Source organism: Rutidosis leptorrhynchoides, chromosome 3 (assembly GCF_046630445.1).
Source record: "Rutidosis leptorrhynchoides isolate AG116_Rl617_1_P2 chromosome 3, CSIRO_AGI_Rlap_v1, whole genome shotgun sequence".
In the NCBI taxonomy this organism is placed as follows: domain Eukaryota; kingdom Viridiplantae; phylum Streptophyta; class Magnoliopsida; order Asterales; family Asteraceae; genus Rutidosis; species Rutidosis leptorrhynchoides.
In genome coordinates this window covers 308,735,531-308,757,613 of record NC_092335.1, presented here as the reverse complement: position 1 = coordinate 308,757,613, position 22,083 = coordinate 308,735,531, and the positions used below count along the sequence as shown (strand labels likewise).

At 35.7% G+C, this 22,083-nt stretch overlaps 1 protein-coding gene across 1 annotated transcript; it reads left to right on the top strand.

Annotated features, from left to right (window-relative positions):
* Nucleotides 1-277: 277 nt before the first annotated feature.
* LOC139901066 (uncharacterized) lies at nucleotides 278-1,065 on the top strand. Its single transcript, XM_071883805.1, has 3 exons — nucleotides 278-361; nucleotides 464-738; nucleotides 969-1,065. Exons 1-3 carry the CDS (start codon nucleotides 278-280, stop codon nucleotides 1,063-1,065), a joined length of 456 nt encoding a protein of 151 aa, XP_071739906.1.
* The last annotated feature ends 21,018 nt before the right edge of the window (nucleotides 1,066-22,083 follow it).

Genomic DNA, 22,083 nt, shown 5'->3' with positions numbered 1-22,083 from the left:
AGCTTGTTTGCTAGGTTTGGTGTTCCAAAAAGCATTGATATCGGATCGAGGAACTCATTTCGCGAACCATCTTATGGAGAAAGTCATGGAAAAGTATGGCGTAGGGCATAGGTTCTCGACTCCTTACCATCCCCAAACTAGTGGTCAAGTAGAAAACACTAACCGAGCTTTGAAAAGGATTTTAGAGAAGACGGTTCAAAACAACCCAAAGATTTTGTCCACTAAGTTAGAAGACGCATTGTGGGCATTTAGAATCACCTTTAAGACTCCCATAGGAATGACATCGTTTAGACTAGTGTATGGTAAAGCTTGTCACCTTCCGGTTGAGGTGGAACATAGAGCATTTTGGTTAATAAAAGAGGTTAACCTAGATTTGGCCAAGTCATAAGAAAAACGGGTCATGCAACTTCATGAATTAGAGGAACTAAGGTTAGATGCATACTAGAACTCGTTGTCATATAAGGAGAAAACAAAGAAGTGGCATGATGCCCAATTGAAAGGTCCTAAGGAATTTCACCCAAACGACAAAGTGCTTGTTTTTAACTCAAGGTTCAAATTCTCACCGGGGAAACTTAAGTCTAGGTGGTCGGGTCCCTATGTGGTAAAGAGAGCACACCCTACGGGCTATGTAGAATTATATGGGAATGGGAACACCTTCAAGGTAAACGGTCATAGGCTAAAGATTTACAATGATGAAGTCAATGCTTTCGAGCTTGATGACATCAAGCTTTACTCCAAGTAACTTCTTTTTGGAAAAACGGGTCTAGTGATGGACCCGTGATCAAAAACTATCACATTTGTTTATATGTTCATTTTTAGTTTGCATTTCATTAGGATTGTATGATATTCTTGTTTTGATAGTTGCATTTGCATTTAGCTGCATTTCATGCATTTTGGAAAACTGCAAAATGTCAAAAATAGCTTGTGAATGAGTTGAATTGAACTTGAATTATGGAAAACTGCTCCAGGTATAGGAGCGATGCTTTTGGGGTGAAAGCGACGCTTTTGGCAGCTCAGGAGCGATGCACCTTCTTCAGGTGCGGCGCTTTTGGTGGTGATTTTTGATCAATTTTGATCAGTAGCCAGAAGCGACGCTCTAATTCATGAAAAGCGGCGCTCTTTGTACCCAGGTGCGGCGCAACTACATCAAGTGCGGCACTCCAGTACCTGGCACTTTAAAGGTCGATTAAACTCAACAAAATTCAAATTTTTCTTTCACCCACTTCATTTCTCTCTCTCTAAAACGGCTAAAATTGCAAAAATTCAAACTCTTGCTCCCACTTAACATCTTTTGTGAAGATTTCTTGCAATTTTATCAACATTTAACATGAGTCAAGTAAGATCTATGCTTCATTAACACTTTTCTTCAATTAATTGCATGATTCTTGCTATGCTCTTACTTTAACTTGTTGCTAGATCTCTGAACATTTGATGATTATTATGACAAATTGGTGATAGATTCTAGCTATTCTTGTGATTCCTAACATGATTTATGTGTTTGCTTTCACAAATTTAGATCTTAAATTTCTAGGGTTCATCCCGATTTGGGGGTTTTTGAATTTGGTGATTAATTGAGAGTTTAATGATGAAATTGGTTGCATTACACTTCTATAAATGCTTAAATCAAAAAGACTCAAACTTTCATACTTATATGCTCTTCAATTTGCATTAGGGTTCTTGATTTTTACATGTTGACTTTGTCTGACCAAATTGGGTGACTTTATGACTTAAGCTTTAATGGTGTATCCTAGGAGATACACGCATAATAACATTATTTTATACAGAAAAATCGAACAAAGAGCACAGAAAATAACAAAATCTAGCTGTGTTTAGTATTTGCCATCCAGCGTTAAGCAGGCCGCCCAGCGTCAAGCGTAAGCCCTGCAGAAAGCTTCTATGCATAAGCCCTTTTAACTCAGCGCGTGAACGACACACAGCCACGTCAGCACACGCCACCGACATTCCGAATACTTCACGTAACAGAACCATTCAGTGATTGACACGTGTATCCCGTGAATTTCGGACATTCTACGCCTATAAATAGACCCCCTGGGTCACCACATTTGAGATGATTCTGATCTGAACTTCAGTCAGAGAGAAGTACACTTTCTCTCACACACAGTTCTTTATCACTCTAAAACAACATTAGCCGCTTAGCAGCAGTGCGCTAGATGGATCATTACAGATTGATCCACAGATTGATTGAGGTCACCCCACAGATCTTACATCTGTGTTCCGGGTCTGCAGAGATTATTTCTCGAGGGCAAACAACAATCAACAGTATACGCCACACGCTGAGCAGCTAGTTTTCTGTACTAGTACCTTACAGCTGCTATACGGAAAATCGTACTAACAGATGGCGCCACCCGTCTCAAAGACCACCAAAACCACCAAGAGCACGAAGGCAACTAAAACAACCTCATCAAAAACAACACTTGAGCCAATCGATGAAAATCTCATTGAAAACATACCAATTGATCAGTTAACTCTTGAAGAGACTTCTGTTGAAGAAGAAGATCATTTGAACACTGACACATCAGATGGTCAAGTTCATGAAACCATACCACGATTGAGAAAACCATTGATGAGAGTTTCCAGCATAGAAATGTGGAAAGCCAGGCCAGGAACACATAATGTCTCTTTCAAGAAGACTTCTGATGTGAACGCTTGGCATAACAGCAAAGGAAAGTCAATTTCCAAATCACAATTGTCCAAGCTATTCAATCAGTTGAATGCCTTAGTCGATGATACAGAAAATCAACACAGTGATGAAGGTTTTTTGGACGATGATTGGAATTTTGAAGAAGAAGGTGAACAGTTCTGTATGACTGAAGAAATGGCAAGCAAGTTACTGGATGGAATTTTAACTAAAACAGCGCCATCACGATTTAAACAAAAGTTAGCACAACCAACCATCCGTGCAACAGCTGTGGATAATTTGTTTGCTTTGATTACTGGTGATGAAGCTATCAAACCACCAGCAATGGCAGAATAAATACAATGTTTTATTCCTCGAATTGAAGATTATCCATTACCAACAAATTTGGGAATTCCATCAATCGGTGTTTATGATGGTACAACAGATCCGGAGGATTTTCTGACTATGTTTGAAGGAGTTATGAGGTTGCAGCATTGGGAAGATGAAACTGCGTGCCATATGTTTCCAATGGTACTGCAAAAAATGGCACGCGAGTGGGTTGCTAGTTTGCCACCAAGGAGTATTACCAATTTTCTTGATTTGAGGGCAAAGTTCGTGATGCAGTATCAGAGTTTGAGAAGCTGCACGTTGTCATATCTTGATGCACATGAGATAACAATGCGTCAGAATGAATCATTGAGTGATTTCATGAAGCGTTATACCATTGAATGTCAGAAAATACCAGACATACCAGAGTCTCAGCTTGTTTCAGGATTTATATTTTGTCTCGATCAGCGACATTTTGGACGACTAATTCATGTTTTGCGTTATGATATTCCAAAGACATTACATCAAGCGTTGGGTATTGCTCAGAAGCATTTACGAGTAGGTGAAATGGGATATCCAAGAGTGGATAATTACCAGAGAAACTTCAGGCAGCAAGGCGGAGAGCGGAATATGAATGACAATTATCAGAGGCAACGGGGTTATGACAATAATTACCAGCAACAGCAGAGCGGTTAGAGAGGAAATAATCATCCAAATGACAATTATCACCATCGAAAGCCATTAGACAGGCATCCACTTATTATGGCATTAACAAAAACTCCAAAGGAAATCTTGTTCACAGAGCCAATTAAGGAATCATTTCACCCTCCACCGCCGATGGAAGAGCATCAAGGACCACAGAGTGACAAGTGGTGTGACTTCCATGAGGCATATGGACATGAAACAGATAATTGCAAGTCATTAATGAGAGAGATCATTGCAAAGATCAAGGCTGGCGAGCTGAATCATCTGTTGCCAGGAAAAAGTATCGGCGAAATGATCCAAACAAACGTTTTGCTTGGCAGAGAAAAATGCATCACGGTGGACGACGTGACTGGAACAGAAGGGAAGAACGGAATGATGAAAGGGATCCAACTCCAGAAATGCACATCAAGGTCTTATGGAATGAGGAGCAGGAAAATGAAGTAGACGGAGAACGCAGAACAGAGAGCTGGATGCATGCTCCAATCATATTTCATACCATTCCAAATTGGCGCCTGTCTAAAGAGCCTGTGGTCATTTCAGCTGTAATAGCAAACAGAAACGTCACTCGCATTTATACCGACACAGGTAGTGAAGCAGATATTTTTTATTTACATTGTTTTAAGGAATATCCGTTCAGCGTGAAGGATAGGCTACGCTACATGAAATTAAAGATTGCTGGTATCACTGGTGAATCAATAAGAGCAGTTGGTAAAGTGAAACTGGATGTCACACTGGAAACACACCCTTTAGTCGACACAGAAATTGTAGACTTTACAGTTCTTGATGGCAGTTCATGGTTCAGTGCATTGTTCGGTAGACGAAACCTTCGTAAATTTGAAGCAATTACTTCTACACCGCATGCAGAATTGCGGTTCCCAACACCAAACGGTGTAACAGTGATAGACTCTGAATATGTTGGACCACCAAGGGAGAGATCAGTTGTCCATGAAGCTCCAGGGAATTTTGTCAGGGGGAATCATCAAGGCAGTTGTTCAATAGAAATGATGTGAACGGGTACTTCAAACCACCTAAAATGTGGCAACATTGAAAGCAAGACGCAACACGGTACAAGGACGACAGTATAACAGCATGAATCTCGCATAACAGTTTTTATCACATTTTTAATTTTCATCAGTTCAGGCAACAACACAATACACTTTTTGTAATTTTCTAATTGGGACTTGATCACCCCATTCGAAGATATTACACAAAAATGTTGTATGTGTGACAGTATTATCAATAAAATTTTAAATTTTTCTTACACACAGCATTACGCGTTCGAATGTAAAGCATGGCATTCATTCCTACCCACATAAGGCAAGGCATTTTTATGCCCCCTATGGTAGAAGCTCTTGTGTCAACATTATAGACACAAGGGATCGGCTAGCGTAAAGTATTTACTTTGCTAGAGGGCACCGAGGCAAAACTAAAGATCTCATAATGTCATGACATACAGAATAGTTTATCACAACGGCATAAATCCATTTATAACTTGTAAACAGAAAACATTAAATACAAGTATATTTTATAAAGCCACACAAAACCTAAGCGCAACACGCTAGACGGAACATTGCTAATTCCATAAACAGAATTATCTCTAACACATTTATCAATTTTCATAACATATAGACAGAATACCATCATTATGATTCATTCACATCCTATTTCAGAAGTTATCAAAAGACTTCTCAATATTTCTTCATAACATAATTCAGCTAATACAGAAGGAGAATGGATAAGTTGTTTACGCATTAATCATAAAAATTATACATGTTTTGATCAGCTACAGGTCAGATATATAATTTTTAAACTAAATAACACAATGACATTTATGTAGCAGTATACTTTAGATTCATAAAGGAGAATGCTATGATGGGGTATTATGAACAACAGACGACGGATTACAGTTCAATGCATAATCAAAAATCAGTTTAAGGCAAACATCATTTCATATGACATGATATATGAAATTCACAAACGTATAGCAGCAATATAATAAAAGCAACAGAGCATGCTAGCATTAAGCATAATGGTAGTATACACAAACAAATTATTAAGTTATTACATATTGTTATTACAGAAAAAATATGTTCTTAAATAGGCACATCCAAAATATCCTTCACTGATACCTCTTCCCTAGCACAAACCTCACTTACAGAATCAATTTTCAAAGATGTTACTTCTGCAATGGCCAACTGCATCTTGGCATCGGTATCTGGTTTCATGTGTTTCGAAATAGCATATGGTAAAGGGTCAGGCTTCATAGACAGGAAATTCAAAATTTACTCCATTGCATCTGCAAGATCACTTTCTGTAGATGCCACTAAATACCTGTTTAAAGTTTCACCCACAAGTTTAGAACCCAACACCCTATGCACAAGACCAGGGATACCGGCTTTTAAATCAGTAAAGTTTTTCTTAACATCAGCAACAGCAGCAATCTTCTCCTCCAACAATTGATTCTTCTCCTCAAGCAACTTCTTCAACTCTTCATTTTCCTTCACCAGCTTATCCTTCTCTTCCATGCATTTTTCTTTTTCTACTCTCTCTGCAACACATTTTGTTTCCACTACTTCCAACAGCTTATCCTTTTTCTCTACAGTCTCCATCGAAGTTTTCAATTTCATGTTGATATCCTTTAAATCAAGCTCAATCTTATTCACTCTAGTAGCATTGTGCATAGCATTGGCAATGATAGTCTCATGAGCTTTCTCCATTTTAAGGTCATGAATCATATGTTGATTTAGGAGCACCAACGCTGCAGCAGTAGACTGATAACTTTGTTTAAAGGTCATTGTGGATAGAGAGGAAGATAAATCAGCAACATTGTTTGCCTACATTAAATACAATGTACAAGATAAGAATTCAAGTAACAATAAAGTGATGATTGATAAATCATAAAGTATAAAAAAGAGTTACCTTCAAAAACTCAGCAAAATCATCAAATTTGTTATTGGGATCATCAAGAAAGGCTTGTAGTCTGCTTAATGGAATGGATGGTGGTTGAGTGGAAGCAGAGGATTGTGTTGTATCAGTCCCTTTCGAAGTATGCTGAGTTCTGAATGGAGGAGTCTCAAAAGAATCAACATCATCAGTTTCCTCATTATCATCATCAGTGTCTTCTTCAACATCAACAGTCTTATTGCTCTAAAGATCCTTCCAAGAAGAAGCATCAACCACATCATCTTGATGAACCAATCCTATAAAATGAAAAAGCAGATAAATATACAATAGAGCTTCAACATCAAATTATTAATCTACTTATGCAGACACAGTGAAGATATATACTTCTCTTTTTTGGTTTGTCAGCAGCTTCACCTATTGGACGTTTCCCCTCACGCTTTGAACCTTTACCAGCCTTCTTGGCGCTGGGCGGATCAGGGGTGACTTTAATAATTTCAACATCATGAGATGGTTGAACAGTACCACCATCTCCACCATCAATAGATCGCTCTGGGCTTTTCAGTTGCTGTTCAAAAGCAGCATCTTGGGCTTTCTTTGCCTCAATTTCAGCAGGGGTTTTGGGCCGTTCAGACACAATCAAAGGATCAAGATTGGTCTTCTTGAAGGTTCTGTAAACCTGCATTACTTCTCCTGCATTCAGATAATATACAAACAAACAGAGAAACATATAAGAACATACACAACTAAGAACAACATAACAAATAACAGAATATATCAACAAAGGTGCCTACCGCGGCCTTCCCAGCGCAACACCGGTGTATAACCAGAACGCCAGTTGTTACTCATTCTACAGAGAACCAATATGGCTTCATAATCATCATATGACTGTTGTGGAAACTTGAATGTCTTCAATGTATCAAGAATAAAACTTTCATCGCTAACTCCTATGGTAGTTTTTCTCCAACCATGAATACATGCCCAGGCATCATGAACAACCCTTCATTAACAAAGAAATAGGGATATTTCCAGTTCTTTAACGAACTTTCCTTCACCCCAGTAAATGCCTTGTTCGGCTTACAATCAAATGTATACCAGAATTTGCTAACTAATCTAGTTCTAAATAATTCATGGAAAATATTCACATTGGGAGCTTCTCCTACAGAATTACAGTACATTTCAAAAAGAATAATTTTCTGTAGACCTAATGGATGAACTTGACTAATACCTATCCCATAGTGGGCAAGAATTTTTTGAAGAAAGGAAGAAAGAGGAATACAGAGATTTCCTACAGTTAATTGCAATTTATAGAGGGTAATCATCTTTTTTGGAGGTTTATTGGCCCTATCGCTAGGCAAAGGCACAATAGGATTCAACAACCTAAGATATCTGTGCTTCTCACATAACTGTTCTATGTCGGCTTCGGTGATACTAGAAGGGATGGTGCTGACGTCACGATTATCTCTCTGAGAAGACGTGCTGCTGGATTCGTCCATGGTAGTACGAAAAATGAAAATTCAAACAGAAGAAAAGATGAACAATCACTGACCTTGTACTTCACGGATTGCTAAATTGAATAAATTGCAAGATATCTTCACAGTAAATAAACAGTTTTCGGAAAAGGAAAAAGGTAAAGGGTCGGACTATTTATAGTCAAGCAAATGAATAATAAAGGGATGAGATTGAGACATGTGTATGGGACAGATCAATAGAGCAAACAATTTAAAATTTGAAAATAAATTAAAAAGATTTTGGGGAAAAATTCATGATTGATAAAATGACGTCAGAGCAGAAAATCAGACAGCTACAGCAGTTTTGTGTCTTCGAGGAAAAAGGCATCTTTTATTTTTAGTCTAATGACTTTATTTTTTTATAAACATAAAGACATTAAACTGGGGGGACTTAATGGTGTATCCTAGGAGATACACGCATAAAAACATTATTTTATACAGAAAAATCGAACAAAGAGCACAGAAAATAACAAAATCTAGCGGTGTTCAGTATTTGCCGTCCAGCGTTAAGCCGGTTGCCTAGTGTCAAGCGTAAGCCCTGCAGGCAGCATCTATGCATAAGCCCTTTAAACTCAGCGCGTGAATGGCACGCAGCCATGTCAGCACACGCCACCGACATTCTGGATACTTCACGTAACAGAACCATTCAGTGATTGACACGTGTATCCCGTGAATTTCAGACATTCTACGCCTATAAATAGACCCCCTGGGTCACCATATTTGAGATGATTCTGATCTGAACTTCAGTCAGAGAGAAGTACACTTTCTCTCTCGCACAGTTCTTTATCACTCTAAAACAACATTAGCCGCTTAGCAGCAGTGCGCTAGACGGATCATTACAGATTGATCCACAGATTGATTGAGGCCACCCCACAGATCTTACATCTGTGTTTCAGGTCTGCAGAGATTATTTCTCGAGGGCAAACAACAATCAACAGTATACGCCACACGTTGAGCAGCTAGTTTTCTGTACGAGTACCTTACAGCCGCTATACCGAAAATCGTACTAACAAGCTTCTTATGATGTTGATGATTAATGTATTATGGCTAATTGCTTACGATTCTGCATGCTACTAGTCTTGATCTTAATTTGACTTTTGAATTTTGACTAAAATTTGACTTTTGCATGTGAGCAATTTTGACCATATTTGTTTTCTATGAAGCCTTTTGTCTTGAATTAAATGTAAGGGGTGTATTACCCCTTTGCTTTTGAAAATGACACAACCACTTCACGCAAACGCCATTAAAATTGATTGTGTATTCATTGTTTGATTGAGTATGTTTCAGGGAAGTACTTCGAATGAAAAGCCCAGCGATGCCCATGAATGGTTGCAAATGCTTTTGTCGGATGAAACAATTCAATTCAAAGTGGTTAATAGGATTCACATGCCGGTAATCCCGGCCAAGTTCATCAATTGGACCAACTTTGATTTGGCGGGTTTAGGTTATCAAATTAGGGAGACATTCACGGTTGAATGTGACAATAAGGTTAAGCGCCCATGGGAGGTGCTCCTTTACATGAAAGAAAGCATTTACCCGTTGTTAACTCGTGAGTTCCTAGCAACTCTTAGGATTGATTTCAAGGTCATCTCCCCATGGATTCGCAACTACCTTCGGTTTAGGCTAGGCGAAATGGAATGGCAAATGAGCATGGCTCAATTAATAGAATGCTTAGGACTCTACACCGATTCGGATCCCACCTCTACCTTTGAATACTTGGCAAAGTGTGAAACCTACAACCCAAAGCAAGAATGGAGCGAAATTAGTTATGAAAAGTTAAACCCTAGAAATCAAGTTCCGGGAGCACTCAAAAGCCCCATCCTTCATTGCATCCAACGGTTCTTTGCCAAATCGGTTTTCCACCGAATGGAAGGTGTTGATAAGATGACAATGTTTGATATTTGGTTGGTTCATGGTATCTACAAGAGAAAGCACATTCACATTCCAAACCTTATCGCAAGTTATCTTTTTGACCCAAGTGGCGAGAAGTCGGAGCTTCCAAGTGTTGGTGGTCACTATGTGACTCCAATCGCTAAGTTTTTGAAAGTCAATATCAATGAGTCGGATGAGTTGCCAATGGAGGATTTGGGTTATCAAGAGTGCATTTGTAAGCATCCCGAGGTGGCGCACAAACAATATGTGGAATTTCGGTAATCAATCTTCATCATGGTTTGTGAAACAATTTAATTTATGAATTGGCATGTAACTTAACCCTATTTGGCATTGTGTCTGTGGAACATGCAATTATTGATTCGTTGTGAGGTAGTAGACTCATATTTCTACTCTCACACATGATCATTTCAAAGTTTGTAATAATTCAACAATGCGTGTGCGTGGATATTTTTGTGGTTGTTTGTATGTTCTTGCTTGTTGTGGTTCTTAGTTGCAGGATTCACATTATTGATGATTGATCCAAGCCTGGCATTAAGTTCAGGCGTCAAGCTCATCGACTTGTAAATTTGGTGACTAAGATTCCCGAATGGTGACAACAAAGATCAATTGATCTACTATGGTTTTTATTTTATCTTCTCTTCTCTATTCTAATTCAAAATACCCCTCAATTTTCTAAAATATTCCTTCATTTAATACAATGAGGGCATTGCATCAAACTAAATGTAGGGGGGAGAGAAAATCTCGGATCATTTTGAACTTTTTTGGGTTAAACTTATCATGTAGTGACCCGAACTTTTCCATAATTATATATTATATGAGATTAATATTTACATGAATAAATGTTTCCAACATGTTAAGCAATCAAACTTGTTAAGTCTTGAATAATTGAAATGAATTTATGTAGACAATTGACCACCCCGTTTGCCTGATGATTCACGAACGTCATAACTTGTGATAATTATATAATCGTTTTATTTTTTTATGATGTAAGTTTTTATTTTATATATATATATATATATATATATATATATATATATATATATATATATATATATATATATATATATATATATATATATAAGAAGAAATACAATTAAATCAAAGATGTACAACTTAAACACTATTTGCTACAGTAAAACACTATTTGCTACAGTAAATACTATTTACTACAGTAACACTATTTACTAGTATTCAATCCGTATTCGTACTCATACAATACACAACTTCTAAATGTATATACTATTGGTACATACACTTCAATGATCAACTCTTAGCAGCCTTAATGCGTCACCTAAACATGTGGGAACCATTATTTGGCAACTAGCATGAAATATCTAATAAAAATACAAACTAATGGAGCCTTATATTCAAGGGTTGGATCACGTTTTTCTTCACCAACCATAAACACATTTTCATTCCAACTTTTATGCATCAAATTACTCTCTCTCAATTCCTCTCTTATTGTTCTAAGTGTTATTCATCATTTTCTTTATAATCTAGCTCAATCTAGTTAACCTAGATCAACATACAAAACAATTAATCAAGAACACTTCATAAACACTTTAAAGTTTACAAGTTTACTTCCAAGCTTTCTAATCCATTCCAAGTAATCATTTAAGATCAAGAAACCTCTGTTATTTACAGTAGGTTATCATTCTAATTCTAGGTATAATTCATATTCAAACTTTGATTCAATTTCTATAACTATAACAATCTTAATTCGAGTAGAAATCTTACTTGAACTTGTTTTCGTGTAATGATTCTACTTCAAGAACTTTCAAGCCATCCAAGATCATTTCTTGTTATTTACAGTAGGTCCTACTAAACTTGAGATATTAGTGATGTTCATAAAATCATTCGATTCATATATATAAAACTATCTTATTCGAAGATTATAATTGTAATCACTAGAACATAGTTTAGTTAATTCTAAACTTGTTCACAAACAAAAGTTAATCCTTCTAAATTGACTTTTAAAATCAACTAAACACATGTTCTATATCTATATGATATGCTAACATAATGATTTAATACCTGGAAACACGAATAACACCGTAAAACCGGACATACGCCGTCGTAGTGAAACCGGGGGCTGTTTTGGGTTAGATAATTAAAAACTATGATAAACTTTGATTTAAAAATTGTCCTTCTGGGAAAATGATTTTTCTTATGAACATGAAACTATATCCAAAAATCATGGTTAAACTCAAAGTGGAAGTATGTTTTTCAAAATGGTCATCAAGACGTCGTTCTTTCGACTGAAATGACTACCTCTTACAAAAATGACTTGTAACTTATATTTCTGACTATAAACTTATACTTTTTCTGTTTAGATTCATAAATTTCAGTTCAATATGAAACCATAGCAACTTAAATCACTCAAAACGGATTTAAAACGAAGAAGTTATGGGTAAAACAAAATTGGATATTTTTACTTGTTGTAGCTACGTGAAATTTGTAACAAATCTATACAAATCATAACTTAACTAGGCTACATAACAATCTTTCAAGAACACTTCAAGAATCATATAAAGTTTACAAGACTATTTCCAAGCTTTCTAATCCATTTCAAGTAACCATCTAAGATCAAGAAACCTTTGTTATTTATAGTAGGTTATCTTTCTAATTCAAGGTAATATTCATATTCAAACTTTGATTCGATTTCTATAAATATAACTATCTTAATTCAAGTAGTAATCTTACTTGAAATTGTTTTCGTGTCATGATTCTACTTCAAGAACTTTCAAGCCATCCAAGATCCTTTGAAGCTCAAGATCATTTCTTATTATTTCCAGTAGGTTTACCTACTATATTTTAGGTAGTGATGATGTTCATATCATCATTCGATTCATACTTATATAACTATCTTATTCGAAGAATATAAATTGTAATCACTAGAACATAGTTTAGTTAACACATGTGTTATATCTATATGATATGCTAACTTAATGATTTAAAACTTGAAAACACGATGAACACCGTAAAACAGGACATACGCCGTCGTAGTAAAACCAAGGGCTGTTTTGGGTAGGAAAAATAAAAACTATCATAATCTTTGATTTAAAAGTTGTTCTTCTGGGAAAATGATTTTTCATATGAACATATTACTATGTACAAAAATCTTGGTTAAACTCAAAATAGAAGTATGTTTTTCAAAATGGTCATCAAGATGTCGTTCTTTCGATGAAAATGACTACCTCTTTTAAAAATGACTTGTAACCTGTATTTCTGACTAAAAACCTCTACTTTTTCTGCTTAGAGTAATTAATTTCGGTTCAATACAAAACCATGGAAATTTGATTCACTCAAATCCGATTTGTAATGAAGAAGTTATGGGTAAAACAAAATTGGATAGATTTGCTTGTTTTAGCTACGTGAATTTTTCTAACAAAATCTATACTAACCTTATCCTAGCTAACTTTACCTATATTCTACATGTATTTATACATGTCTTGATCCCTTCCTAGTAAGATATACAATTTATAGTAGTTGTGGTTAATTCTACGACAATATATTAGTCTTAATAAACATCGTAAGACACCATGTATATATATGACTTGATATCCATAGACACGTATACAATGTTTTGACATATCATATTGACATCATCTATATATATTATTTTGAATAACCCATAAGACACTATATGCGGTAATGCTTGAGTTAGCATATAATGGGTCGAGGTTGATTTTAAAATAATATATATACCATGGGTTGTGATTGAGTCTGAGACATGTATACAATGGGTTGTGGGTGATTCAGATAATATACATACTATGTGTCTTAATTATATTAAGACAATATATAATAGTGTTAGTTAATTCTAACACGATATATATATATATATATATATATATATATATATATATATATATATATATATATATATATATATATATATATATATATATATATATATATATATATATATATATATATATATATATATATATATATATATATATTATTGGACTATCGGACTATTGGACTACTAATGTTGGACTGCTAACTTGACAATTTAAATCGTCAACACGTATTAAATTATGATTTGAATATATTTCTATCATACTTTGATATATATGTATATATTTGTTATAGGTTCGTGAATCGACCCGTGGCCAAGTCTAATTTTCGACGAATCGAAAATCTGTGAAAGTGAGTTATAGTCCAATTTTTACTATCGAATATTTTTGGGATGAGAATACATGTAGTTTTATAAATGTTTTACAAAATAGGTACAAGTACTTGAAACTACATTCTATGGTTGGATTATTATATGAAATGTCCCGTTCTTATTGATTAAAAATGTTCCATATTAATTGATTTCGTTGCGAGGTTTTGACCTCTATATTCGACGTTTTTCAAAGACTGCATTCATTTTTAAAACAAACCATAACCTTTATTTCATAAATAAAGGTTTAAAAAGCTTTACGTAGATTATCAAATAATGATAATCTAAAACATCCTGTTTACACACGACCATTACATAATAGTTTACAATACAAATATGTTACTTCAAAATCGGTTTCTTGAATGCAGTTTTTACACAATAACATACAAACATGGACTCCAAATCTTGTCCTTATTTTAGTATGCAACAACGGAAGCTCTTAGTATTCACCTGAGAATAAACATGCTTTAAACGTCAACAAAAATGTTGGTGAGTTATAGGTTTAACCTATATATATCAAATCGTAACAATAGACCACAAGATTTCATATTTCAATATACATCCCATACATAGAGATAAAAATCATTCATATGGTGAACACCTGGTAACCGACATTAACAAGATGCATATATAAGAATATCCCCATCATTCCGGGACACCCTTCAGATATGATATAAATTTCGAAGTACTAAAGCATCCGGTACTTTGGATGGGGTTTGTTAGTCCCAATAGATCTATCTTTAGGATTCACATCAATTAGGGTGTCTGTTCCCCAATTCTTAGATTACCAGACTTAATAAAAAAGGGCATATTCGATTTCGATAATTCAACCATAGAATGTAGTTTCACGTACTTGTGTCTATTTTGTAAATCATTTATAAAACCTGCATGTATTCTCATCCCAAAAATATTAGATTTTAAAAGTGGGACTATAACTCACCTTCACAGATTTTTTACTTCGTCGGGAAGTAAGACTTGGCCACTGGTTGATTCACGAACCTATAACAATATATACATATATATCAAAGTATGTTCAAAATATATTTACAACACTTTTAATACATTTTGATGTTTTAAGTTTATTAAGTCAGCTATCCTCGTTAGTAACCTACAACTAGTTGTCCACAGTTAGATGTACAGAAATAAATCGATAAATATTATCTTGAATCAATCCACGACCCAGTGTATACGTATCTCAGTATTGATCACAACTCAAACTATATATATATATATATTTTGGAATCAACCTCAACCCTGTATAGCTAACTCTAACATTCACATATAGAGTGTCTATGGTTGTTCCGCAATATATATATAGATGGGTCGACATGATAGGTTGAAATATTGTATACATGTCTATGGTATCTCAAGATTACATAATATACAATATAAGTTGATTAGGTTATGGTTGGAATAGATTTATTACTAACTTTCACGTAGGTAAAAGTTTTTATCAATCTTGTTTTACTCGCCATTTCTTCGTTTTTAATCCGTTTTGAGTGATTCCAGTGGCCAAGGTTTTGTATTGAACTTAAATTTATGAATCTAAACAGAAAAAGTATAAGTTTATAGTCGAAAATACAAGTTACAAGTCGTTTTTGAAAGAGGTAGTCATTTCCGTCGAAAGAACGACATCTTGATGACCATTTTGAAAAACATACTTTCACTTTGAGTTTAACCATGATTTTTGGATATAGTTTCATGTTCATAAGAAAAATCATTTTTCCAGAAGTATAGCTTTTAAATCAAAGTTCTTCTTAGCTTTTAATTATCCCAACCAAAACAGCCCCCGGTTTTACTACGACGGCGTATATCCAGTTTTATGGTGTTTATCGTGTTTCCGGGTTTTAAATCATTAAGTTAGCATATAATATAGATATAGAACATGTGTTTAGTTGATTTTAAAAGTCTAGTTAGAAGGATTAACTTTATTTGCGAACAAGTTTAGAATTAACTAAACTATGTTCTAGTGATTACAAGTTTATAATGTTGAATAAGACAACTTTTTATGTATGAATCGAATGATGTTATGAAGATCATTACTACCTCAAGTTCCTTGGATAAACCTACTGGAAATGAGAAAAATGGATCTAGCTTCAAAGGATCCTTGGATGGCTTGAAAGTTCTTGAAGTAGAATCATGACACGAAAACAATTTCAAGTAAGATTTCCACTCGAAATAAGATTGTTATAGTTATAGAAATTGAATTAAAGTTTTAATATGATTATTACCTTGTATTAGAAATATAACCTACTCTAAGTAACAAAGGTTTCTTGATCTTGGATGATTACTTGGAATGGATTTAGAAAACTTGGAAGTAAACTTGCAATCTTGGAAGTATTCTTGATTTTATGAAACTAGAACTTTTGGAATTTACGAAGAACACTTAGAACTTGAAGATAGAACTTGAGAGAGATCAATTAGATAAAGAAAATTGAAGAATGAAAGTGTTTGTAGGTGTTTTTGGTCGTTGGTGTATGGATTAGATATAAAGGATATGTAATTTTGTTTTCATGTAAATAAGTCATGAATGATTACTCATATTTTTGTAATTTTATGAAATATTTCATGCTAGTTGCCAAATGATGGTTCCCACATGTGTCAGGTGACTCACATGGGCTGCTAAGAGCTGATCATTGGAGTGTATATACCAATAGTACATACATCTAAAAGCTGTGTATTGTACGAGTACAAATACGGGTGAATACGAGTAGAATTGTTGATGAAACTGAACGAGGATGTAATTGTAAGCATTTTTGTTAAGTATAAGTATTTTAATAAGTGTCTTGAAGTCTTTCAAAATTGTATGAATACATATTAAAACACTACACGTATATACATTTTAACTGAGTCGTTAAGTCATCGTTAGTCGTTACATGTAAGTGTTGTTTTGAAACCTTTAGGTTAACGATCTTGTTAAATGTTGTTAACCCAATGTTTATAATATCAAAAGAGATTTTAAATTATTATATTATCATGATATTATGATGTACGAATATCTCTTAATATGATATATATACATTAAATGTCGTTACAACGATAATCGTTACATATATGTCTCGTTTCAAAATCATTAAGTTAGTAGTCTTGTTTTTACATATGTAGTTCATTGTTAATATACTTAATGATATGTTTACTTATCATAACATCATGTTAACTATATATATAACCATATATATGTCATCATATAGTTTTTACAAGTTTTAACGTTCGTGAATCACCGGTCAACTTGGGTGGTCAATTGTCTATATGAAACCTATTTCAATTAATCAAGTCTTAACAAGTTTGATTGCTTAACATGTTGGAAACACTTAATCATGTAAAATAACAATTTCATTTAATATATATATATATATATATATATATATATATATATATATATATATATATATATATATATATATATATATATATATATATATATATATAAACTTGGAAAAGTTCGGGTCACTAAAGTACCTACCCGTTAAATAAATTTCGTCTCGAAATTTTAAGCAGTTGGAGGTGTTGACGTATCTTCTTGAAATAAATGCGGGTATTTCTTATTCATCTGATCTTCTCATTCCCAGGTGAACTCGGGTCCTCTACGAGCATTCCATCGAACCTTAATAATTGGTATCTTGTTTTGCTTAAGTCTTTTAACCTCACGATCCATTATTTCGACGGGTTCTTCGATGAATTGAAGTTTTTCGTTGATTTGGATTTCATCTAACGAAATAGTGAGATCTTCTTTAGCAAAACATTTCTTCAAATTCGAGACGTGGAAAGTGTTATGTACAGCCGCGAGTTGTTGAGGTAACTCAAGTCGGTAAGCTACTGGTCCGACACGATCAATAATCTTGAATGGTCCAATATACCTTAGATTTAATTTCCCTCGTTTACCAAATCGAACAACGCCTTTCCAAGGTGCAACTTTAAGCATGACCATCTCTCCAATTTCAAATTCTATATCTTTTCTTTTAATGTCAGCGTAGCTCTTTTGTCGACTTTGGGCGGTTTTCAACCGTTGTTGAATTTGGATGATCTTCTCGGTAGTTTCTTGTATTATCTCCGGACCCGTAATCTTTCTATCCCCCACTTCACTCCAACAAATCGGAGACCTGCACTTTCTACCATAAAGTACTTCAAACGGCGCCATCTCAATGCTTGAATGGTAGCTGTTGTTGTAGGAAAATTCTGCTAACGGTAGATGTCGATCCCAACTGTTTCCGAAATCAATAACACATGCTCGTAGCATGTCTTCAAGCGTTTGTATTGTCCTTTCGCTCTGCCCATCAGTTTGTGGATGATAGGCAGTACTCATGTCTAGACGAGTTTCTAATGCTTGCTGTAATGTCTGCCAGAATCTTGAAATAAATCTGCCATCCCTATCAAAGATAATAGAGATTGGTATTCCATGTCTGGAGATGACTTCCTTCAAATACAGTCGTGCTAACTTCTCCATCTTGTCATCTTCTCTTATTGGCAGGAAGAGTGCTGATTTGGTGAGACGATCAACTATTACCCAAATAGTATCAAAACCACTTGCAGTCCTTGGCAATTTAGTGATGAAATCCATGGTAATGTTTTCCCATATCCATTCTGGGATTTCGGGTTGTTGAAGTAGACCTGATGGTTTCTGATGCTCAACTTTGACCTTAGAACACGTCAAACATTCTCCTACGTATTTAGCAACATCGGCTTTCATACCCGGCCACCAAAAATGTTTCTTGAGATCCTTGTACATCTTCCCCGTTCCAGGATGTATTGAGTATCTGGTTTTATGAGCTTCTCTAAGTACCATTTCTCTCATATCTCCAAATTTTGGTACCCAAATCCTTTCAGCCCTATACAGGGTTCCGTCTTCCTGAATATTAAGATGCTTCTCCGATCCTTTGGGTATTTCATCCTTTAAATTTCCCTCTTTTAAAACTCCTTGTTGCGCCTCCTTTATTTGAGTAGTAGGGTTATTGTGAATCATTATATTCATAGATTTTACTTGAATGGGTTCTCTGTCCTTCTTTGTTCACTATATGACCGAGGAATTGAACTTCTTCTAACCAAAATGCACACTTTCAAAACTTAGCGTACAGTTTTTCCTTCCTCAATACTTCTAACACCTTTCTCAAATGTTCACCGTGTTCTTGGTCATTCTTTGAGTAAATAAGTATGTCATCAATGAAAACAATGACAAACTTGTCAAGGTATGGTCCACACACTCGGTTCATAAGGTCCATGAACACAACTGGTGCATTAGTTAAACCAAACGACTTGACCATAAACTCGTAATGACCGTAACGTGTTCTGAAAGCAGTCTTTGGAATATCATCTTCTTTCACCCGCATTTGATGATACTCGGAACGTAAGTCAATCTTTGAATAAACAGACGAACCTTGTAGTTGATCAAATAAGTCGTCGATTCTTGGTAGTGGATAGCGGTTCTTGATGGTAAGTTTGTTCAACTCTCGGTAGTCGATACACAACCTGAATGTACCATCTTTCTTCTTGACAAACAAAACAGGAGCTCCCCACGGTGATGTGCTTGGTCGAATGAAACCACGCTCTAAAAGTTCTTGTAATTGGCTTTGCAGTTCTTTCATCTCGCTGGGTGCGAGTCTGTAAGGAGTACGAGCTATTGGTGCAGGTCCTGGTACAAGATCTATTTGAAATTCAACGGATCGATGTGGGGGTAATCCCGGTAATTCTTTCAGAAATACATCGGGAAATTCTTTTGCGATGGGAACATCATTGATGCTCTTTTCTTCAGTTTGTACTTTCTCGACGTGTGCTAGAACAGCATAGCAACCTTTTCTTATTAGTTTTTGTGCCTTCAAATTACTAATAAGATGTAGCTTCGTGTTGCCCTTTTCTCCGTACACCATTAAGGGTTTTCCTTTTTCTCGTATAATGCGAATTGCATTTTTGTAACAAACGATCTCTGCTTTCACTTCTTTCAACCAGTCCATACCGATTATCACATCAAAACTCTCTAATTCTACTGGTATCAAGTCAATCTTAAATGTTTCGCTAACCAGTTTAATTTCTCGATTCTGACATATTTTATCTGCTGAAATTAATTTACCATTTGCTAATTCGAGTAAAAATTTACTATCCAAAGGCTTCAATGGAAAACTTAATTTAGCACAAAAATCTCTACTCATATAGCTTCTATCCGCACCCGAATCAAATAAAACGTAAGCAGATTTATTGTCAATAAGAAACGTACCCGTAACAAGCTCCGGGTCTTCCTGTGCCTCTGCCGCATTAATATTGAATACTCTTTCGCGGCCTTGTCCATTCGTGTTCTCCTGGTTCGGGCAATTTCTAATAATGTGGCCCGGTTTTCCATATTTATAACAAACTACAATGGCATAACTTGCTATGACACTACTTGCTCCGCCATTACTCGTTCCGACACCATTTGTTCCTTTCGTTCTGTTAACCCCTGGTTCGTAGACCTCACACTTCACCGCGCTATGACCATTTCTTTTACACTTGTTGCAAAATTTGGCACAGAACCCCGAGTGATACTTTTCACACCTTTGGCATAGCTGCTTCTGATTGTTGTTGTTGTTGCGGTTGTTATTGTTATTGGGATGATTGTTGTAGTTGTTGTTGTTGTTGTTGTTGTTGTTGTTGTTGTTGTTGTTGTTGGGCCGTTTATGGTAGTTGCTATTGATGTTGCGATTGTTGGGATAGTTGTTGCGATTATTGTTGTAATTGCTGCTGTTGTTGTTGTTGTTGTTGTATTGGTGATTCTTATCACCGTTTTCCTCCCACTTTCTTTTGACTTGCTTCACATTGGCCTCTTCAGCCGTCTGCTCTTTAATTCTTTCCTCAATCTGGTTCACTAGTTTGTGAGCCATTCTACATGCCTGTTGTATGGAGGCGGGCTCGTGTGAATTTATATCTTCTTGGATTCTTTCCAGTAATCCTTTCACAAACGCGTCGATCTTCTCTTCCTCATCTTCGAACGCTCCCGGACACAATAGGCACAATTCTGTGAATCGTCTTTCGTACGTGGTAATATCAAATCCTTGGGTTCATAACCCTCTAAGTTCTGTCTTGAGCTTATTGACCTCGGTTCTGGGACGGTACTTCTCGTTCATCAAGTGCTTGAATGCTGATCACGGTAGTGCGTAAGCATCATCTTGTCCCACTTTCTCTAGATAGGTATTCCACCATGTTAACGCAGAACCTGTGAAGGTATGCATAGCATACTTCACTTTGTCCTCTTCAGTACACTTACTTATGGCAAACACCGATTCGACCTTCTCGGTCCACCGTTTCAATCCGATCGGTCCTTCGGTTCCATAAATTCCAAAGGTTTGCAGGCAGTGAATTCTTCGTAGGTGCATCCTACACGATTTCCTGTACTGCTAGATCCAAGGTTATTGTTGGTATGTAGCGCAGCCTGTACTGCGGCTATGTTTGAAGCAAGAGAGGCATGAAATTTGAAAGGACCCGTCCTAATCCACCTGGACGAAGTCATCAACATTTGGTCCCATTGCGATGATCGGCTCCAAGTAATGTCCTTATATTGAGCAAATGCACAGCGGAAGACTTAATCGTACCTGAGAATAAACATGCTTTAAAGTGTCAACCAAAAGGTTGGTGAGTTCATAGGTTTATCATAACAATCATTTCAATATGTTAATAGACCACAAGATTTCATAATCATAAACATAATACACTCGCAAGTGTATGTAAAGCATTCTAAGTGGTTGAGCACTTAGTAACCATACTTAACTATTAATCAACGTCGCATATTCCCTTTATTATGAAATCTCACTACACTGTACCAAGTGTAGTCTACAAAACGAAGTACTGTGCAACCGTTGAATACTGGTCGTCCAGTCCGGTTGGGGTTGTCAGGCCCGATAGATCTATCAACAGGATTCGCGTTTACAATACCACATGTAAATAGTAGTTACCAAGCTACAGGGAAGTATGCCAGT